Raw genomic sequence first — 16,452 nt, 5'->3', positions numbered from 1 at the left:
TGACAGTTCTCATTTTACTATGATTTTTTTGTGTTTTTTTTTTTTTTGTAGGGGTATGTGTGTTCATTTTTTTTTTTTTAGACAATTATGTGTGGTTTTAAGAGGATTTTTGTATGAGGAGGGGTGCTTGCCACGCAGAGTTAAAGTTAGTGGTAGGGTTAGAGGCAATTGCATGTAAACACTGAAAATTTTTCAGAAAAAAATAATTTTAGAATGGAAGGTTAGTTTCACATATGAATTTAATGTAAAATAATCCATCATTTCCAGACCATTCTAGCATTTTAGGGCAGTTAACCAATTTATTTTCTATACTAAATAAATTCTGTGCATTATTTCTTAGTTTTTTCTTTTTTTTATTCATTTTATACGATTATGTGCAGTTTTAAGACAGTTTATACAACAGAAAACTGCCAATCAGACTTAGGGTTAGTGGTAGGATTAAGGAAGGGTTTTTGTTTTGGAGTGGTGCTATTCAAACTTTGAGTTAAGGAAGTTTTCTCCCAGAGGAGGGGGTTCTTGTCATTTAGATCTAGGATTAATGGTAAAACACATTTACGGGAACGCATTTTTAGAAAGTGGGTTTGTTCACTCACACCTTGATTTAGTGGTAGGATAATTCTTTTTATACACTATTCAGTTTCAAAAAAATATCAACAGAATTTTTTTTTTTTTTTTTTACAAGGTAGTCACCATTTATCAAGGCCCAGAAACCACTCGGGGATAAGGGTTATTGCGTATACAGTAATCAATGGGATAGTATCGTAGTAATCGTTAGTATTGGAGATTTGATAAAGTGTCTTACTTAAGGAGGCGGTTCATCAGGAATTTGTTTATGTTGAACTTGAAGACATCCAGGTTGTAGTCAGGTGGGAATTTGTTGTGCTAACTCGTCTAAAAGGCAAGAAGAAATGGGAAATCATACGCTAAATGTTGCACCCTCGGCATCAAAGCCAACAGAGTCTAGGCCGTTGTTGAGATATCTTGTTACCTGTTGACTGAGGTATGGCTTTGATCCTGTGCCTTTGTAGGCGATCCATTCGCCCAGCCTTTGCCGTCTACCTTTAAGAAGGGCTTAGTTTATAGCTAATCACCTGAGGCTTCCTTACCAGGGAATGCCAACGGGGCTGTCCAGGCATTTTTTGCAGATCAGAGAGCTTTTCCTCTAGGGTGCTAGCTCTTCAACCCCACTTCTCGACCCTGTGTCACATCATTCCGGCATAGTAGGGAGATAAATAACAGGAATTGCACATAGATTTTAGGGACACAAAATGATTTTTCTCAATGCAATTCTATCATTCACGACATTTCATGTTTGAAGTCACATTTTGCAGAGTCAATCTAAGTCGCATTAGGCCGGTTGTTTCCTTGGTTATCCTCAACTAAGATGTGTGTACGTCAGATTTATTTAACCAGAGGTTTGTTTGTTAGTAGCAACAAACTTAAAGTCTACAGAACATCCTTTTCTCCTTATAACGGATTTTGGTGCTTATGCAGTTTAGCAAAGATATTAAAAAACGAAGATAAAGAAAAAATGATGTAAGCACCGGTTATGGAATGAAGTTCTCTTAAAAAAAAGAATTGATCAAGTAATTTTTTTTTTTTTGTCTTGTTTACAGAGGAAAATCAAATTACAGTCAAACCGATCGCGATGCAGCCATCTTGGTAATTTCAGCTATAAAGAGGGAGGGGTGGGCGAGATAACTCCAATTCTTGAAGTTTATCAAAACTCACATGAAGTTCTAATAATTTTATCAATAAATTTTGAAACCATTTAAAAAACAAAAAAAAAATAAATAAAAAGGAATACCTAAAATTATTCCAAACTGCAAAAATAATTTAGTTAAATTTTGGCAAACTTCAAGAATTAGATGGAGTTATTTCCCCTGGAACGAAACCCCCCACCCCCACCTCCTTTTTCGTAGCTGAAATTGCTAAGACGGCTGTATCACAATGGGTCTTACAATTTGATTTTCCTTTGTAAAAAAAAATTACTTGATCAAATTAAGTGATTTTGTGATTATTTTATGAGAACTTCATTCCATAATAGGCCCCGCACATAATTTCTTTATTTTCATTTTTGAATATCTTTGTAAAACTGCATAAGTTCCCAGATTTTCTAAATAAAAAAAAAAATATTTCAACAAACCTTTGCCTCCAGGTTCTTTAGATCCAAAAATTTGTTTTGTAACCGAATCAGATACCTGCAAAAGAAAAAAAAACAAATTCAAATTCTTGTGAAAGTTTAGCGAGGGGGGAGGCATAGATTGGAGCTCAGTCGAGCACTTGCCATGAAAATAACAGTAAAGCAGAGACAAACTCGCAACATCTCTTCTGTGAAAAAGAGGCTGCAGGGAAGAGAAAAAAACATCCCCTATGACGCTATGAAGTCTATTTTGAACTCTTAAGGCAGGATAAGTCCTTTCTAGCAGCTCCTGCCCAGATGTGGCAACAGTATTCCATCCTTGGACGTAACTGGCTCTTATATAGATAGAGAATTACATCAGCAGTGAGATATCTACTGGATCAATAGAAGGATCCCACCATTTTTCCAGCGGCCTTGGGAACGGATTTAATGTATGTGTTCCATTTCAGATCATTGAATGTAACTAATAAGAAAACGAGTTTATATTTTGGATTGTACATGCAACTCGAAACCGCTTGTGAATTTGATATTCACTTGTAACTTCCTCCTTTAGAGAAAGTTAGTTCAACCCAGCTAAGATAAATGTTGCTGGCTTAAACTCTTAGGATTGGCAATATGTACTCTCTGCAATTCAAAGTGTTTTGTTGTATGTTTGGTTTCTTCCGACTTCTATCAAGGATTCTATTCTAACATCTAACTATAAAAGTGAGAACGTGTGTGTGTGTGTGTGTGTGTGGGCGCGAGGACACTTCTCAACAAATTTTGGATCTACAGATTTGAAATTTGGTATATAAGATATTCAGACACGTGGAAAACTTTTTCAGGTTTTTCATCAAGAAAAAAAGAGCTGCTAAGGGGGTCAAAATTATAAAATTGGTACGTGGGGGAGGGGTCGTCAATTTTTACTGTCAACCGTTTCACGAATGCACATGCGTGAATCGTTCACATGACATGTTAAACAGAAGTAGGTTTGAAAACACTGTTTAAAGATTGTCAAGCTGGCCTAAGGGTTATCATACTTGACTGTCTTTAGTTTTTTGTTTTGATCTCAAAGTGAACTGTTTAGAAAAAAAAACAATACTTTCATACACATGTCTTATTTTTTTTGTTTTTTTTTGTATTTCATTTTTTTTAAAAGGAATTTAATGTTAGGTTTAAGACCTACAGTATTTCAGCTTATAATTCTACATTAATTACAATATTTATGCATATTTTATGACCGGCCAATGTCAGGCGACCTGCTAGTTTGTTTATAAATTGGACTTGCTTGTTTTGTTTGAGATGCAAATTCCTTGTTGCAGTGCTAGATGGATGGGTCAATAAATGGCAAAATGTTAGAAAAATAGATGCCTCAACCATCTACTGTTTATGGATGATTTGAAGATATTCAGTAGAAATGAAAAGGAAATGGAGAGACTGGTAGAGCTCGTAGGGACATACTCGGAAGACGTCGGGATGGAGTTTGGGATTAGTAAATGTGCAGTGCTGGTAATGAAAAGGAGAATAAAAGTTCATTTGAATGGAATAGTGCTGCCAAATGGAGAAATTATGAAAGAAATAGAAGATACAGGATATAAGTATTTGGGAGTGTTGGAGTGTGTAGGCATCATGAACAGAGAAATGAAGGAAAAAGTCAGGAAGGAGTATCTTAGAAGAGTGAAACTAATTGCAAAGTCGAAATTGTATGGAGGAAACCTAATGAAAGTGGTGATACATGGGCACTCAGTGTTTTGAGATACAGTGTGGGAATTTTAGAATGGTCTGACAAGGAGTTGCATGCCATGGATATCAAAACAAGAAAAGTTTTAGCAATGTTTGGTATATTCCACATTCGAAGTAGCGTAGCGAGGCTATATCAAAAAAGGAAAGACGGTGGGAGAGGATTGAAAAGTGTAAAAGATTGTGTTAGAACTGAAGAGATGTTGTTGAAGGAGCATGTGGTTAGAAGTGAGGAGTGGATGCTTAAGGTTGTGGCAAATGAAGTGGAGGTATGTGAAACGTATGGATAGAGAAAGGGCAGAGGAACTGGCTAGGAAGAAAATGCATGGAAGGTTCTTCCAGGATATAGCAGAAGTGGCTGATGAAATATCATGGCAATGGCTTAGAGCTGGGTATCTGGCTAAGAGTACTGAAGCTTTTGTTTGTGCAGCACAAGAGCAGGCATTAGGAACACAATTGTTCAAAAAAGTGGTTCTAGGAGAGGAAGTTATTGCAGAATGCCAGATTTGTGGTAAGACCTCAGAGTCAATTGCGCACTTTGCAGCAGGATGTAGTGGATTAGCTCAGACAGTACTGCAAAAGACACGATCACATGGGACTCCGGATATATTGGGAGGTTTGTAAGAAGGATGGGGTGAAGTGTGTTGGAAAGTGGTTTGAGGAGGTGCCTGATGAAGTGAGAACAAGTGAGGATGGAAATGTAGAGGTATGGTGGTACAAAAGTGTCATAACGATCAAGCAATTGGAACATAATTGTCCGGATTTGGTCGTCATTGACAAGGTCTCAAAAAACTGACAGATTGTAGACTTTTCAGTACCCTGGGACAGGAGTGTAAGAGAGAAGGAGAATGAGAAGTGGAGCAATTATGCTCCATTGGCCTTGGAGATAAGGCATATACACGGGGTTAAAACACAAATAATCCCAATCATAGTAGGTACACCAGGAGTAGTATCAATTCGTCTGGAAGGACAATTGAAAAAACTCCGAATCCTCAATGCTTTAGGCAGCCTTCAGACTTCTGCTATTGTAGGTACCACCAACATCCTTAGAAAAACCCTTAATCTTTGAAGCTCCTGGTTTGGAGCTAGGATTGAGGGAAATCCTCTGGAAATGAATCCCATCCCTTTCCAGGGAGACATTGATAAATGAAATCAGAATTATTATTATTATTATTATTACTTAGATATCTTCAGTTAAAAAAAAAAAACGGATTACAGATTCGAAAAAATGGTCTTGACAATGAGTTAAAAATAAATTCAAGTTTCACGATATATTTTATGTAATTGTTAGGTAAAATTACAGAATAGTTAAGAAACCACCCTTCCTTCCCCATGTTAAGAATGGGTTTCTAAATAATGATATTATTTCAGCACGGTAGCATAAGTGCAGAAGTACTTTTTACTTGTCATATATTTGTGTTTTTTTGTTTTTTTTTTACCACTAAAAAACAAACGCATGTACTTAGTAACATTTTGTTGTTTTTTAATGCTTTGTGTACTAAAACCGTTAAAAAACAACAAAATAGTATTGTTTGGAAATCAAATTTGAAAAAATTGATATTTTTTTTTAAATTGGCAAACTCAGGATAAAAAAAATGAAACTTTTTTTGCTTTCATTTTGAAAGCAAAAAAAAACAGTTTTCTATTTTTAAGAAATACAAACTCGTTAATACGCTGACAGCGATGGTCAGCACATAGCAAACCGTTTCTCTTTAAGCGGATTTGAATTTCTATAAAAGATAACATTTTAAAGAAATTTCTGCACAATTAATAATTATCAAATATTCACATATTATACATGAAAATAATTCTGAAACTATTATCTATATGAAAATGGATGATGCATACCGATTTATCCTATCAATTTTGAAATTCAACTTTGCTCGTTCGTAACTTTGCTTTCTGTGGTCGTAAAAGTCAAAATCAAAGTCCAGTAGAGATGGACTTCTATGCTTATATAGCCTGTAAAATTTCAGCCATATCCAATCAAATTTGACTCCATGCATTTGTATCCAAACATAACGTATGAAATGTAAACATTGAAAAAACAGTTCCCCTTTTTTGCTGTCATCATTTTTTACTATTTTTTTTCATTTTTAACTTGGAGCATAAAAACATTGAACGCATAAAAGAAAAATAAAGTAACATCACTGGAATTCTTATTCTATTCTCTTTCCATCAATGTAATTCTTTTAAAAATTGACCAACAAATAAAAAAGATATGACTTGTTGAAGCACATTAGGTATGTAATAATGCCAATGTCTACGAAAATACAGCATACGCTTGTAATGCTAAATATAATACTACAAAAATGACCCAACCATCAGCGACTGTGGAGAGAAGGACCATACGATACAGTACTGCCTTGTCTGCCCTCTGCTGTCCAACCAGAACAGCTTGAAAGATTTTAAAGATAATGATAATAATGCAAAGTATCACATTAAAAAAACAAAAAAACATGGAATATTACCCACTAGCAATTTTTCCGCATGGGCAATTTTATGTGCACAACCTCTGCATATTTATAACCACACAAATACTGCCAGCAATTTTTTTTTTTTTATAAGAGATAGTAAGGCTGCCAGCAAGAAAAACCGCTTATCAATGATCTTCTAAAGAAAGGAGAGCAAAAGATAACCAGAAAATAGCATTCGTAATATGAATGATTGCGATGCTTTCTTTTTTCTTTTTTAATCTGACCCACAAAATGATCTTTTTCTAACGAATACTTTAAAACTACATAAGGAGGCAAACGTATATGAGTAACCTTCACAAAAAATTATTTTCTTAGAAAAAGTAAAAAAGTCATCAAGCAGCAAATTTTAAGATTATTAAATATATATATATATATATATATGGCATAATCGTGTTGACATACCACTTTCCGTTAGATCACTGAAGTTAAGCAATGTTGAGCCTGGCCAATACTAAAATGGGTGACCATTTGGTAATACCAAGTGCTGCAGGTGCTCAGAGCCTGGAGAGGGATGCCAGGCTATTCTTGCCCAAGACACGCTGCATGAAATAATATAGCGCCCTCATGACCCCAGAGGGTTAAGGAACATGTCCATCCAAAAAAAAATCACTTATTCATTTTTAGCAGTGGACAGGGTTCAGTTTCTTGATGCAAATTTCACTTAAAATGGTCCCTAGATCTTTGGGTTTTTTTTAATCATATTTAAGCTAAAATAACCATTTACAAATTTTTGGAATTTAGAGCAGAGCAATCATTTTATGTCAAATTTACATAGTAAAAGAAGCAACCCCTTCTAAAAATTAAACAGTAATTTTTTCATTATCTTTCTGCTTTTTTTATAATCTAACAATCAGGTTTTCAATAAATATAGTTTTTTCTTGCCTCCAGTCGATTTCCTATTCTGTAGCATTACCGAGTTAAGTATAATTTCCGGTTTTACTAAAAGTGTATGACTATAAATTACTGCTAATTAAAGCAACTTCGACACAGGCGATTGGCTGGGTTTGTCAGCGTAAAATATAAAACAATAAAACTAATTTACTCGGAAGTTTCGAGAAGTTTATTTTTTGGCAAATATCTTTTTAAGTCCATACCTAAAAAGATAATTTACTGAAAGAAAACTCGCAATTTTTATTAAATATTCCCTCTTACACGAGCGATCTACTGAGTCCATTAGAGCAAAAAAATGTTGTTAAAATAAACAATGAAACAACTTAGTCGCAATTATTTTTGGCAAATTCTTATAGACTGACTTTTTTTTCAACCCTGTGTGCTACTTTTTTATTTCTATTTTTTAATCACAAATAAAATAAAAATAAAATTTATTTTTTATTATTGAAATAAAAAGCAAAACAAATTTAGTCACAGTCACAACTTTCAGCGAAAAGTTTTTCGTTTTTTTGGCAAATTAAGTTTTACAAGTGACATTTTTCTTTAAAATTTGAATTTTGTAATACAATAACAATGTAGCACTAGAAAATCTTTGTAAAAAGTAGAAAAAATCCTTATAATTATGAACTATCGCTTGTTTTTCGTCTGTTTGTTTAAATTAAACTTGAAACTGTCAAAGTTGCTTTGACAAATAAAACCCTTAACGATTGATAATTATTTTTTTTCCAATACAGTGTGCCAAATAATTGTCTCAGTCTTTTCAAATTTCATTACATAAAATTGTGTTTATTTTTTAGTTGTGCATAATTAGTAAAGTCACGACGAACCTAAAATATAAATTTGTTTTGTTTTTTTTTTTTACAAAGATTTAAAAAAAAAAAAAAAAAAAAAAAAAATGGGGGCACATAGAATTGGAAAAAAATTAATTGTTTCAGTTTTTAAGGAGTTCATTATGTAAATAAATACGTATATATCTATTTATTATCTGCCTTAAGACAGAATATGTTAAAAAATAATTTATTTTTTGAAAATACTTTTTATATTCTTTTTTTTTTTTTTACACAGTGATCACCACTTATCAAGGCCCGGAAGCCACCCAGGGATAAGGGTTATTGCAAGTACATTACGTTAGTGTGGAGATTTGATGAAGCGTTTACTTAAGGGGGCAGTTCATTAGGAATTTGTTAACATTGGACTTGAAGACATCCAAGTTGTAGTCCGGTGGAATCTAGAAATATATTTGTTCACAAGTTTCGACTGAAATCCATTTTATTGTTTTATTTAATAAAATAAAAATAAAATAAACTTCAGACTTTCACTTTGGTCTTCGAACCACTCTCCCATACCTAATATTCAATGTTGCTAACATCTTAACCGTTTCTTTGGTGTAAACACAATTTTATAAATTCACATTCTAAGCAATTGGTACATTTCCATCTTATATTTTAGGATTTGCAGTGATGCCATGTCAGAATGCAAAACCTTGTTCAATGCATTTTAGTACAACTTCTAATCTTTGTCAAATGGCTTTCGGCAAGCAATCAATGAATATTTTTAATCTGTCAGCACCAGAATTTGCTACCTGCAAATTTTGGCCTTCAGGCCAAGATTACAGTGTAGTATCTGCTCTGATGCTACACTTCACCTTTTTCTGTCCTCGGTTAGTGGAGGAGAAATCCTTCATGACCGAGACAATTTTTATTTTCGTTTCTATCCAGCATGCCCCCCCCCCTTTTGGGGAGCTGGATTTCCCCCCCAGATTAAAAACAGACCTTGTGTCTAACTCTGGGGAGGCAAGTAAATAGGAACTACATTCTCATCCCTACAACAGTTTGGTTGTTTTGTTTGCGGATGAATAGCTAAATGCTAAACCACTTTGAATTCAACTCACCCGGTTGTTCCCAAAATTAATTGCAAAACTCTATTCTTTCTTGCAAGAACTTGCTCACACAAGAATTTTATCAACAGTGAAACTAATTTCAGTGAGAATTTTCTGGCTGAATACAAGATGCGAATTCACTTACTGGACCCTTCCCATTTATCCTGCCAGTGAGCAGAAGCATATAAGCCTCATGTTTTATTTTTTTACTTAACCTACGAGTTTTTTTTTAGTGTTAAACCTGTCTCTAATTAAAAATGTTATCCATTTTATTAAAAAAAGAAAAATACTTTGAAAGAAACAAGTCTGAGTTATCTCCCTTGATTTATTTCGGACATGTTTCCAATTTTGATGTCCACATTTCACATAAAAGGTCAAATGTGTTCTAACAGTATTTTCCATATCATTTTATTATTTTCATTTAATTTTTAGGTTGTGTTTATGATTAGGTATTGAATTTCATTTCCGATAACGAGGCAGAAAGTCTTCCCCATGAATCTTGCAATAGTGAATTTGTGTCCCATTTGAAGATTTTTGATAAATTGCAGAAACGTATCTGTCATTTGATTGGCCACACACATTCTTCTTCTTCACTGCAATCTCTCTCACACAGACGTGATGTTGCTAGTCTCAGTCTTTTTTACAAATACTATTGTGCCATGTGTTCCTCAGAATTGTCTGATCTGTTCCCTGTTTCCTTTGTTCCAGCTTATTTAACTCGTTAGTCTATATATAGGTCTCCATTAAGTCGCTGTAATAATACTTCATGGTTATATAGCTTCCTATCCCAGTAGCTTATTTCCAAGGACGGCAAGGTTGTGGAACTCCCTCTCTGCTCATCGTTCGCCTTCTACCTACAGCCTTGGTCTTTTCAAGACTATGGTCAAGAGGTATTTCCTGTTTTTGCAATAATCAGCTTTCGTTTTTATTAGCTCCTTGGGTGCTTCTCTATTATAATAACGAAAAAAATATTGAATTTTAAGTAAAACAAATGGTACTTACATAATAGTAACATATCTAAAAATTATTGGAAATGATGAGGTAGAAAAATAATTATTAATGAAAAACAGTTTTCGGTACACCTGGGGCATTGAGTTCCATGGCAGCAAGCTTATTTATTTAATAGCCGCTCCCCTACAAAGGCTAACGCATGCACGGATAACATTTTTCATTTATTTACTTATGTTGGTTTATAAACTTTTTTTTTTAAAGAATATTAAGAAAAGTGACTAAACTATTTGTTGATAATTTATCACTTTTACCAGCAATTTTTAATCTACATGCGCAAATGAACAACAAATTTTTTTTATTAATTTTTTATTTAAAAAGTAGTAAAATTCAATGAATAGAATGATAAATCATTTACCATGTGTAAATATCTGCGTAAAGTAGTAAGCAATAATATGTGTGTTGTTTTTGGTTTTGTGTGTTGACTAAAACATTTTTTATTTTTTATTACAATAATAATGAAGACATTTAAATCTGACGTTTCTGAATTTTTGAGATGAGGATTGGTTATTTGCATTATTATTCATCGGACTACTGTTCTCATCTTGAGTGTGATTTTTACAACGTTTCAGTCGATATAACCTCCAACCTTCTTCAGGTATATCTTGTTTCTGTCGAACTCGGGAATTTGGATGGAATTTCGAGCGGCACCCTTTATTTACTTCACAGGGGTAGTGTGCCGTCAGCCAGGTCCTAAGTAATTCGCAAATGTATATTTCGGTCGCCCACACTGAGGATTGAACCCTCAACCTTCAGGAGAATACCACTTTTACAATTGATTTTTCTCAGTACTCTAACCACTGCCATGGGTCCTTGCGGACAATTCTAGTACGATTTTTAGGAGCCTTAAACCTACTTTTTATTTCTAGTTGCAAATATCAAATTTCTTTTTTCATTAATAATTATTTTTCTATCTTATCGTTTTTCGTAATTTTTGGATATGTTACTATTAAAGACTTGATAATTATGCAGGTACCGTTTCCTTCACTTGAAATTCAATATTTTTTTCGTTTGTATAATTTAATAATAAGATTGTACTTTTTTTTTTCGTTTGTATAATTTAATAATAAGATTGTACTTTTTAGCCATTAAGTGGCTTCATGCCTTTTCTTGAGCGATTTCCATAAAAAGGAAAGATTTTTCTATTCAAAACCATTCCTCATGTAATAATAAACATTTTTAATGGCTACACAGAATCTTGTTCTCCAGCAATAAAGTCACGCAGTGATTTAGTGGCTTTGCTAGATAAAATAAGGGAAGTGACGGTTATGAGGCTTACTGATATTTTACGAAGCATTTTCCAAGAAATTTGAGGTTCAAAAATGATGTAAAAATAAATAGGGGCTGACCTGAAGAATCTTGCTCCTGTCTCTATTTTTTATTTTCGTCTTTTTTTTTCATGTTTTTCAGTGGATTATTATCCACCAGACACTAGTTTACCAGATTATAAAAAAAAAAAAAAAAAAAAACTGCCAATATTTAAATATTTGTAGGGGTGCTCAATTTTTAATGCAATGTTCTAGTAGACTGATTACCCATTTTAGAACCACTCTATATTTTTAGGCCAAACTTTTGGAATTTAGCCTTTTTAAGTAGCTTAGCCTTTTTTCAATTTGGCTTATCAAAATAATCTAAAAAAAAAAAATACAAAAAGAAAGGGCTAAACTACTTTTAAAAAAGGCTAAATTCACAAAATTTGGCCTAAAAACGTTGAGTTATTCTAAAATGGATGATCGATTTACTAAAACATTGCATTAGAAACTGAGCACCCCCCCCTACAAATATTTAAATATTAATTTTAAAAAAAAATCTTAATAATCTGGTAGACTACTGTCCATTCGATAATCTGCTGAAAAAATTGAAAAAGATGATGGGGGGGGGGGCAAGATTCCTCTGGTAGGACATGACGTTGGTTGTCTTTCAGAATTTCTGATAAAAGTTTATATCGTCAAATTTTAATTATTCTTCTATTCTCATCTTTGTTTTTACATTTCGCAACATTTTGGTCGATGTAAACTTAAACCTTCAGGTGCGTCAACCTAGAAGTCGAATGGAGTGAATTAAATAAAAGGTTCAATTCAAAATTCCGTCTGTCAAGGTTTTAAAGTTAGTACAAAGATTCTCCAAGTTCAAAAAGCTACACCTCGAGAAGGTCAGAGGTTACATCACTCAAAACATGATCAACAAAGATTGTACTTTTTAGGCGATTATGTCTAAACACTCGGAAAAACTTGTTGGAAAAAAAAAGAAAACTTTTTAAATATATTTTAGAATTTAGAGTGCAAGATCAATTTCACAACCTTCCAGATGTTGAAATCCAATTACAGGAGACTAAACAAGACCTATTCTTCCTCAGCAAAACTGACATTGGACCGACTATTTCCCTAGATGAGTTCATAATTAAAGAATATTCTAACTTAACATCCAAATTTGACTCCCAAGATTTCCATGGGCATGGAATATATGCCTACATTAGAGATGGCTTTTCATGTGGTAGGGACATCTCCAGAGAAGATCCTAAATTGCCCTATATAAGTGTTTCCAAGTTGCGTTTATATTTGCCCTCTGTTGCCTCCATAATAACAGAGTTACTATCTTTAAGAGCATATCTGAGAAAATTGACCACATCCTATCTGCTCATTCTTCTGCTAACATTCACGTTTGTGGAGAATTCAATGTACATAATGTGGAATGGTTAGTCCACTTAAACAACACAGATGATAAAAGGGAGGTTCTGTTACGATTTTTCCATTGTTTATGACTTAACTCAGATTATTCACGAACCCACCCGTGTGCCTGACATTGACGGTCAGTATGCAAGTCTCCTAGACTCAGACTATGTTCATCTTCCATTCTGTCTCCACTGAGATCTTCCGACCACTCAGTTGTCTCAGTTAAACTAAAAACAAAATGTAATAAGTCCTTCGATATACCTCTCCATCATACAGTATATCGATACTCTATGGCTGACTGGGATAGCTTTCGTACAGTTATATCAGATCTACCTGTATATTCCATCTTTAAAAAGAACATATCCTCTATAGTATCAGACCTGACGGAATGGTTAATTGTAAGTATAGACTGCTTCATACCCTCCAAAAGTTCCAGCAAAAACTGAACAGCCAGCCATGGTTCTCTCCAGAATGTACTGCTCCCATTGCACACAGAAATCACTATTTTCATTGCTTCCAACATAATAGATCTACTTAGACTAAAGCAGCCTATAGGACTGCCAGCAACCCCTGTAAAAGAATAATAAAGAATACAAGAGTTGTATGCTCAGTCCGTCAAGTCCAAAGTAGCCGAGCAGTAGATTGGTTCTCACCAATTTTGGCAAATAACAAACAGAGTCCTGAATAGAAGTGTGTGCTCTATTCCAATCATCATCAATAGATCTTAGGTAATCTCGTCAGTACCGGACAAAGCCAAACTCTTTGCCAAGAATTTTGCAGCTAATTGTATCTTATGCAATCTGGGCTGCCAACACCCCCATATTTCCTCCTGTGTCTGAAAACATGCTATGTGACATACAAATATCTGTGCGTGATGTTGCCAAGCTAATCAAAAACCTCCCAGTAAAAGAACTGGCTTTGATGGCATTCCAATTATAATGCTGAAAAAGCTTCAACCAGAACTAGCTCCCATACTTACAAAGCTGTTTTTAGCGTTATCTTAAGGAGAATTGCTTCCCAGCACCCTTGAAAACCTCATCAGTATGTCCTGTATTTAAAAATTCAGGTGATCGCTTATCTCCCTCTCAATACAGACCAATCAGTCTCCTGTGCATCATGAGTAAGTTGCTGGAATCTGTGTTAAATAGTCAACCACCTCAGCAAAAATAACCTTCTTAGTGACATGCAATATGGTTTCCGTTCTGTTAGATCTACAGCCGATGTGCTAACAGTTATATCGCATAGAATTATGAATCTCTTGATGGAGGCTTTCTTTCTAAGGCAATTGCTCTTAACATATCAAAGGCCTTTGATGGAGTATGGCATAAATGCCTACTCCACAAAATCTCCAGCTACAGCATAACTGGAAATGTCTTTTCAATTATTAAATCATTTCTCTCTGATAGGCTCATATGAGTAGTGGTTGATGGGCAGAAATCAGAAGCTCACAGTATTAATGCTGCAGTGCCTCAGGGTCTCATCCTGAGCCCAATTCTCTTCCTGATCTAGATCAATGATCTCTCAAATCACATCCTAAGATCATTTGCAGACATTTATGCTGACCACACTACAACCTATGGCAACACTTCAAAGGCCATAAATGACCAAGTTCCCTCTGATTCTCTCTCCTCTGATCTTGAACATGTGGTGCAATGGGGAAAGAGGTAACTGGTTAATTTTTATGCATCTAAAACCAAGCTCTGATCCCTGTCTGGCATCAATTGAAATGAATGGCTATCATCTTGAGGAGGCTTCATGTTTTGACAAGCTTCTGGATCTAACCTTTACTCCTGATCTGAGATGGAACATGTATATCAAATATGTTGGCAAGGCTGCTGGAAAAATGGTGGGATATTTCTACCACTCCAGTAGATATCTCACTGCTGATACAATTCTCTACCTGTATAAGAGCCAAGTACGTCCAAGGATGGAGTACTGTTGCCACATCTGGAAAGAAAAGTCCATTGCTACGGTCATTAAAGTCGCGAAAAGGGAGATAAGTATTCCCCTGTTATCGCAATCTTCAAGGTGTTTATATCTAGGGAAAACGCAATTTCACCCAATTATCCGTAAAAATTACTTTTAATTATATATAACTTTCTACTCGATGAATTTTGATAATTTGGTTGGGGATATATTACTATTTTCGACATGACAAGTAAGTACTGTTGTTTTTGCTTAAAACCACATTTAAACATGGACCGTTTTTTGTGATTAAATGTTGCTTTACGACCTTGCTCCTCGGACGTAGGGTTAGTGACAAATAACTGCTCTAAAAAGTTAGAATGGCCCGGAAATGAGTTATCGTTTTAAGTGTAATTTATATACGTAACTGACGCCTTCCCTCTTAAATTCTAAAATAATTGTTTTGATTTTATTCAGATAATTTTGCAGTTTTAAAACGTAATCGCCTTCAAAAAGTAGAATCTCATTGTTTTTGTTGGAGTAGATTTAATAGTGTTTGTTATTCTACAGATTAATTCTCTTCCTCTAACTGAAAACAGAACAGATACTATACCTTGATCAACGATCCTATCTAAAATTAATAAGTATTAAACGAAAAGGGTGTTTTATCAATTGCAAAGCCGGTAGATTGGTTGCATGAAAAGCTCGAAGTTCTTAACCTTCAACGATCAATTCGAAGAAAAAATAAGCTGAATAGCTTTAAATATTTTTTTTTAAATCTATCACAATTTGGAGTTTACAATTTAATCATAAAGTTTTGAAAACTTTCATTTATCAATGGCGAAATTATTTTAGATTATTTAGCAAAAGACAAGTTTTTTAAGTTTTTTTTTTTTCTCATATATAAATAAAACGAAAGGATAAAAAGATCAAATTAACATTCATTCTCGATGGGTTTTTTTTTGTTTTTTTTTTCAATATTAAAAATATTTTTTAACAATAACTTAAAAAAAAATAATTCAAATATTAAAATAAAATATAAGGATTTTTGAACCATAAATCATAAAACAAAACAACCACGAAAACGAATCTTACAATAAATGAAAAGACTTTTAATGTCACCCTCCATAAGAGAAGTGGCTCTAAAGACGGGGATCCATTGGTAATCGAAAGTCTGTACAAAACAAATCCCCCACTTTGTAACCATTCGAGTGCATGCTTAACATTTTTCGCGTCTTGGGATTTTTTTTTTCTCTTTCGCCCTCACCGCGTGTCTTGGAAGAATAAGTAAAAGCTGGGACTTACTTGAACAAGGAAAGCTCCATGTTTCTCATCTTCCTCGACTATTATTCGTCGGGTACTGTTGGTAGCGCCCATATTTTTCCTTTCCAGCCGTCTTGAAAAACCGGCTGCTGACCTTGAGAGGCTCACACAAACCACGAAGGAGAGAGAGAGACGACGAGATAGGACAACGTCGACATGGACGCAATTTAATCACAAGGGATTTTTTCACTCTACACCGGTTCGTGTCGACTTGACATGTTTTCAAGAAATCTAACATTAACCCGATTCTTAAAAAAATATATAACTCAACTCTTTCTAATTAAAACTTCTGTTTGAGATTCTACAAATTTTCTAATTATCACCAAGTTTGGCACGGTAGACGAAATTAAATTTGAGACCTTTTTTTCTTTACTTTAAGGTGGCAAACCAAGGGAGATAACTCAACAACGTTTCAACAATTGATTTTAATTAAGA

The 16,452-nt window shown here is 34.2% G+C and overlaps 1 protein-coding gene across 1 annotated transcript in view; it reads right to left on the bottom strand.

Annotated features, from left to right (window-relative positions):
• Nucleotides 1-16,203, bottom strand: part of LOC145243453 (uncharacterized) — an 85,547-nt gene extending 69,344 nt beyond the window's left edge. The window contains exons 1-2 of the mRNA XM_080106343.1: nucleotides 16,000-16,203; nucleotides 2,147-2,201 (exon numbers count right to left, since the gene is read on the bottom strand). Of these exons, the coding sequence (XP_079962469.1) occupies nucleotides 2,147-2,201; nucleotides 16,000-16,071 (127 nt within the window). The 5' untranslated portion in view covers nucleotides 16,072-16,203. The remainder of the gene's footprint in view (nucleotides 1-2,146; nucleotides 2,202-15,999) is intronic.
• Between the last annotated feature and the right edge of the window lie 249 nt (nucleotides 16,204-16,452).

Source organism: Euprymna scolopes, chromosome 22 (genome assembly GCF_053919585.1).
Source record: "Euprymna scolopes isolate OS-2025 chromosome 22, ASM5391958v1, whole genome shotgun sequence".
NCBI lineage: Eukaryota > Metazoa > Mollusca > Cephalopoda > Sepiida > Sepiolidae > Euprymna > Euprymna scolopes.
This window is presented reverse-complemented; position numbering and strand designations above follow the sequence as displayed.